The sequence below is a fragment of the Parus major genome, chromosome 4A (assembly GCF_001522545.3).
Source record: "Parus major isolate Abel chromosome 4A, Parus_major1.1, whole genome shotgun sequence".
Classification (NCBI taxonomy): Eukaryota; Metazoa; Chordata; class Aves; order Passeriformes; family Paridae; genus Parus; species Parus major.
In genome coordinates, this window is record NC_031772.1 from 4,273,797 (window position 1) to 4,279,796 (window position 6,000).

A 6,000-nucleotide genomic window follows, 5' to 3' on the forward strand; every position below is an offset into this window, starting at 1 on the left:
AATCCCAATATGTTATCTTTACATCAATCTACATAGCATTGTAATATACCTGTGGTGTATTTTTAGAAAAAAGCTGCATATTCAAAATAAATGGAATGTTTAACTTTCCAAGGTATTTTTCTTAAATTTCCTGGAATATCTAGTTTCAGAAACACAAACATACACACCCACTCACTCAGCAGCATCAGTGTCCTTCTCTTTCTTGTTGTATCAGTGATTTTGGATTCAAAACCCCCAAATCCAGACACCAGGAATTAACTGGGCACCAGCCTATTCCCTGAGTGTTCCAAGAGTCCAGTTACAGGAACTTCGCCCCACCAGAGAGCACTTCCAGCTCAGCTCTCTCCTGCTTCCATCTACCTCTGTGGACTTACAAGATATCATCAGGTAGTCTTCAGACGTGCTCTTGCCATCATCGTCATCCTCGGTTTTGATGGTGACCGTGGAGCCAGGGACAGTCCCAGCTGCCTGGATGACAGCTTCCGAATCCGAGTTGGTCACCAGCACCTCTTCCGAGACCATGGTGGGCGAGTCGGCGCCGGCCACGGAGTCTTGCACCACGTGCTCCAGGTGTCCCTCAGGGCCCGTGACAAGGTCTGCCACAAACACCTGGTCGGGAACGCGCACGGTTTCTGTGATCAGGTCAGAAGTCAAAACGTGGTCGCTGGTGTCCAAAGCCTCCTCGATGGCAACATCAGCCTCCAACACAGAGTCGGGAACGATGACGCCCTCGGTGACAACGTCCGTCTCCGTGATGATGTCGGGCCCCTGCACCACCTCAGCTGCCAAGCCATGATCAAGGGTTATCCCATCGTCCGTCACCACGTCAGAAACCAGGACAGCTTCGGGGACTGACACAACAATGTGGTCTCCATCGATGTGAGCAGTGCCAGCCATTCCAGCCACTAGGGAACAACCAAAAACCGGGAGAAAAACGTTACAATTATTGCACCAGCAACTGCTCTATCTAAGGAATGGAGCTACCACATGGACAAGTTAAACACAGATGTAAACATCTGCTACCTCTCCACATCCACGTTTTGCTTTTCTGCCCAAAGCAGCCTGTTCTGTACAAGTTCAGATAAACAAAACACACCACTTCAAGATATAATGTGGAGTATGTCCCAAAATCTGTTAAAAACTAAAGGCCAGCTTTAGTTTAGACAGTCCAGTCCCCTTCTTTTTTAATTCCCAGTTAGAAAACATTCCAATGCAGCAGCAATGTGAATCTTCACAGAATTCTTGCCTGACACTGGAAGTGCAGTAACAAACCATTAATTGTTGTTACACTAGAAGGATTCACCCTTTGCACTGCAAGGGTCTTGTTAAAAATAAACACTCAGTTTTATGCAACATTTACAGTAAAATTTCCAACAATTTGCCACATCACAAGGAATGGCTGGAGGTAGAAACCTGGTTTTCATTACCAGACTGGACTGGCCAGTCATATTTGCAGACTACTTTTCTAGACATAACAAAAAATGCACAGCTAACTATTTTAACACACAAACAGCAGTTTTAATCTTGAAAACACTCAAGAAAATGGTTCTTATCTGAATTTAAAAAAAATAATTTACTTTATTCAGTGTTGTAATTAAAATGAAAATTATTTTTAATACTTATTATTTTTAATACTTAAAATAGTTTACCAAAATCTTGCATGATCATAGTGTGAGGCATTTTGGATTCCTGTGTTTGCAATCCAAGACTTCCGCCACCTGGATCCATATTCGGCCAAATTCATTCACAAATAACTGCAATAAAGCAAAAATGAGAATTTATGGTTAACAGTGTTCTTGTGTTGATCAACTTTACTGGATTGATATGTTACACTGACAAACACAGAGAAGTATTTATCCAAAAATTCAAGAAAACCATAAGCAACACTTCACACAATTCACTTTACTATTTTGATTTATATTTTTTGACCTTAGCAAAACAATAAATATTAGCAAATGTGCACAAAGCAGCCTCTGCTCTGCCCCTGTCTGTACAGACTCCTTAACTAATTATCAAGACTAATTAACTAATTATCATTGTGGATGTGTGGAGCTACAATGAAGAAAGTGGAGAATTGTATTGGGAGTATCAATTTTTCCAATTCTTTCAAAATTTGGATATAAGAAGACACTTCAAAATCAATTTTAAGGTGTAAATTTAACTGGGGATGCTGAATCTCTTTGACAAGGCACAGCTACAGAAAATCACTCCCAGAGCAGGAGAAAGCACTTATCACTTAACTGTGTTCCCAAAAAACACAAGGGAGAAGGATAAAATCAGCCTTCCAGCATTGCTACCAAACACTGAAGTGTGGGGATTTGGAATTATTTTGCAATTTGCTGCAACCCCAAGGACTTTACACAAGTTCTGAGTGCAGACAAAGTGACTCCACAGAAGCACCCACAGGATCAGAAAAAGCTCAAGGCTTTCACAGGTGAAAAAACTCAAGCCTAAAATAACCTGCTGCACAAGACCAAAATCTTGTACCTCCCTGCCCTCTGGTAATCCAATCAGAAAAAGTGACAGAATCACAGAGCAAAGAAGTTTTAGGAGTTGTGGGAAGTGAAAGCAGAGTCAGAGCTCAGACCTGTGTGACCTGAGTGGGGCAGAGAGGAGCAGAGTACAAATCTTTCAAGGGTAAGTCTCCAAAGTATGCTGCTTTCCTCTTGTAGCACCAACCTTGTTCTTGCTCTCCTAGATCTCATAAATCACCAGTACCCCATCACAAGAATTCATTGAATTTTAGCATCTAAATCCAAACTATGTGGGAAACTCCAATTCCTTTGTGGTAGAACACACTTGACAACCCCGCTGCAGTGAGTTCTACCCCAAGAGCCAGCACAGCCAAGGTCAAGCCAAGCTGTAGAAACAAGTGCCCAAAATCAGAGACATCTCCAAGGCAGAATCAAAGAGCTGAGGAAGAGCCAGGACCTCCCAAACTCCAGAGCTCCTCCAGTAAAGGTGCCCAGTGACAGCAATCACAAGGAAAAGCCACTGATCCACCCCAAGGAGGTCTGAATTCAAGAATACGGAACAAGACAAACATTATCCGTGAGGAAAGCTGTCAAGGATTTTACTAATTCAATTCCACTCCAAAATCAAATTCTTTAAGAGTTCTAGGGATCACAGAGCAGCTCCAGAACCTCAATGCAATGCTCCATCACTCCCAAATTATCACCACAGCCATCCAAAATTCTCCCTGGACCTAATGAATTATTGCTAGTACAAAATATAATTCAGCTCTAGAGCATAAATAGCTCATTCATCTAGTTCAGAATGAAGGCAATATCTAACATTTCCTGACCACAGCCTTTGCATTCAGAGAACTCTTTTTTTCAGAGTAAATGGATATGAGAAATTATTTTAATTTATTTCAATCTGAGATTACAGGAAGAATATGTCAGACTTTTTTTTTCCTTCTCAATAAGCAACTTATGTTCAGATTGAATAATTAGATGCACAACTATATTACATATTGTGGTACACAGAAAGATTTAATACAAAGTAAGACTGTAATGTGAATTTAAATTTCTGCAGGGAAGCAAATTATCACTAAAAGAGTATTTTCCTGGTAGTTAACAGGACTAGAAAAAGAACCAAAGTTATGGGATGGCACCAGCAATCCCTTAAACTTCCCCTAAAATCAGAGATGGATGATACACAGGCAAGAACCCCACTGAAGCTGTACCAATGCTATGAAGAAGATTCTTGTAAACCCTCACTGCAGACAAAGGATGGAATCAACCACACAATCACAAAGTTATTTTTTGTATCAACGTTTCGATCTTAAAGGAATGCAGTGAGAGCAGGAAAAGCCCTTCCTGCTACTGCTGGAAGAATTAACCCTGGGTAAGGCCCACAGCTGCCCCAAACCAGGTTCTGCTCACAGGTTGCAGCAGTGCAGATGATGCAGTTTCACATGTCACATATGCAGGCAAATCTTGTTATTGGGAACAGCAAAGAAATGCAGTGCAGTGATTAATTGTGGTTCTTCTCAGCTTCCCTCCCGTAGTACACTGTGTAACACACCCACACCACCACAGGCAGATCCAATCATGGCTTTGGAAAAGGAGAAATCAGGCAGAAAGCCACAATTCCACACCCTGTCACAATCCCAAACTTATCCATTCCTCTCTTCCTCTACCTTGTAACATCTCAAGTTTTTCCTCTCAATTCCCCTTCTCCTCTGGATATTTAAAGACAATGAAAATGTTTTATTAGCATCAGCCAATAAAATATTCACAATATTCCATTAATTTTTTTTCATTGATTTATTTTTAATTAAATCATGTTATCTTGGCTCAGATTATGTGCTCAGAAAGAGCACATAATCATCACATCCCAAAATGAAGTATTTCATAGTATTTCATACAACCTACACTGAGACTCCCAGAGCAATATCTCAAGGCTAAATTTTTAAAATATGTCTGTAGCTGGAATGGTTTTGCTTTTTCTGAAAAATAACAGCTCTCTTTCTAATGAGCCTGAGGTTCATTTCAATCTATTTCAGCTCTTTATGCCAAAGCTCTTCCTTAGATGGGGTCAGCTGAGACAAGCAATGAATTTTACAGTAGAAGGGACATCTGACCTCTCTGACTACAACTGTAAATTACTTCTGTGTTTTTTAAAATCAAGAGTAATGTTTGGCAATTTGGGATGACCTAAAGACACCTAACAGCAACACTCAACTGAAAATCTGGTGTTCTCTGCTCCCAGGATAGACATTGATCTGTTCTTAGTCTACTCTTCCTAAAGAAAGTATCACAAAATAACCAGGAATATTTTCATTTTACAGAGAGTTTAAAAAAAAACTCCAAAAGCAAAAATCTTCAGCAAAGCATTTTAAGGAGGAGGGATAACAACCAATGCTTCAGCACTTCTACCCTTCCCAGGAAAAACAGGGTATCAGTGGTGTTCCCAGGGGGACAAGGAAATTCCCAAACCCTGTTCTGGTTTCCAGGCATTGTTGCCATATTTGAAATGTGTATAACATAAACATTTCTACAGAACACCAATTACAACATGCCAATTACAGCTTAAATACATGCTGGTTATTTACATAGCTTTAGGAATGTATTTTCTTTCTGTGGTCCTGCAAATATCTCCCCAATTTACACACATCTTTATTACCAGAAGGTTCAGGTTTTGTATTTTCACATGAAGCCTAATTGCACGGTCAGCCTTTAATCTCTCTGTTAACACACTGGAATTCTTCTAAATAATTTGCATCTTGTTTACATGCTCCAAAGGAAAACACAGCATCATGCACTGCTGGTGTTTTGGATATTCACAAGTTGAATATGAGACTTGCATTAAACCAACAGAACCAGGCTCAGACACAGAGCAATGGAACAATAAATAAACTTCTATGCCGTTGAAAAAATACGAACCAGATGCTGTGTAACCATTTACTTTCTTAACATCCTAGTCGCACAACAAAAAATTATCCTCGCCTGATGACAGCTTTAATTTTTTCCACTCCTAATTTTAATGCAGCAATTGACAAAAACGCAATGAGAAACGTCCTGATTGCGCAAAAATCCTAATGAGAAAACCCCAATTAATAAAATAACGTGCAGGTTAACACAGACCCTTGGAGAGAACAGACTGGGTATGAAAAACCAGCATATCCATTATAAAGTCCTTTATTGTGTCCACCAAGAACGCACCAGGACAACTTACACTCTAAATCCATTTAAAATGCCACAGACAAAACCAGCGAACGAGATTTTGTCTCGCTGCCTGAAACGCGCTAAAGGCTCTTAATACAAAATAATAAAATAGAAAAAAAAAATGAAAAAAAAAAATTACATCTACGCGTCGCACCAATAAAACTTCCTGTAGTAAAAATCACGGGCAGAGGCGGGCGGCGGTGCCCAAGGGCCGGGGCTGTCGGTGCCCGCTGGCGCCGGCGGCTCCCGGCAGCTCCCGGCGCTTCCCTCCCTCCTTCCCTCCCTCCCTCCCGCGCGTGCCCGGCGCGGGCGCGCCCGCGGTGCCGCC

At 41.0% G+C, this 6,000-nt stretch overlaps 1 protein-coding gene across 8 annotated transcripts in view; it reads right to left on the bottom strand.

Annotated features, from left to right (window-relative positions):
• The window catches only part of ZNF711 (zinc finger protein 711), a 24,137-nt gene extending 22,313 nt beyond the window's left edge, over positions 1-1,824 (bottom strand). For 6 of the 8 annotated variants that reach the window (XM_033514035.1, XM_033514033.1, XM_033514036.1 and 3 more), the window contains exons 1-2: positions 1,650-1,824; positions 375-905 (exon numbers count right to left, since the gene is read on the bottom strand). In XM_033514035.1, coding sequence (XP_033369926.1) covers positions 375-905; positions 1,650-1,728 — 610 coding nt within the window. In that variant the 5' untranslated portion in view covers positions 1,729-1,824. Of the gene's footprint in view, positions 1-374; positions 906-1,649 lie in introns of those variants that run through there. The other 2 variants (XM_015626535.2, XM_015626536.2) reach the window with 2 other exon arrangements.
• Positions 1,825-6,000: the final 4,176 nt, after the last annotated feature.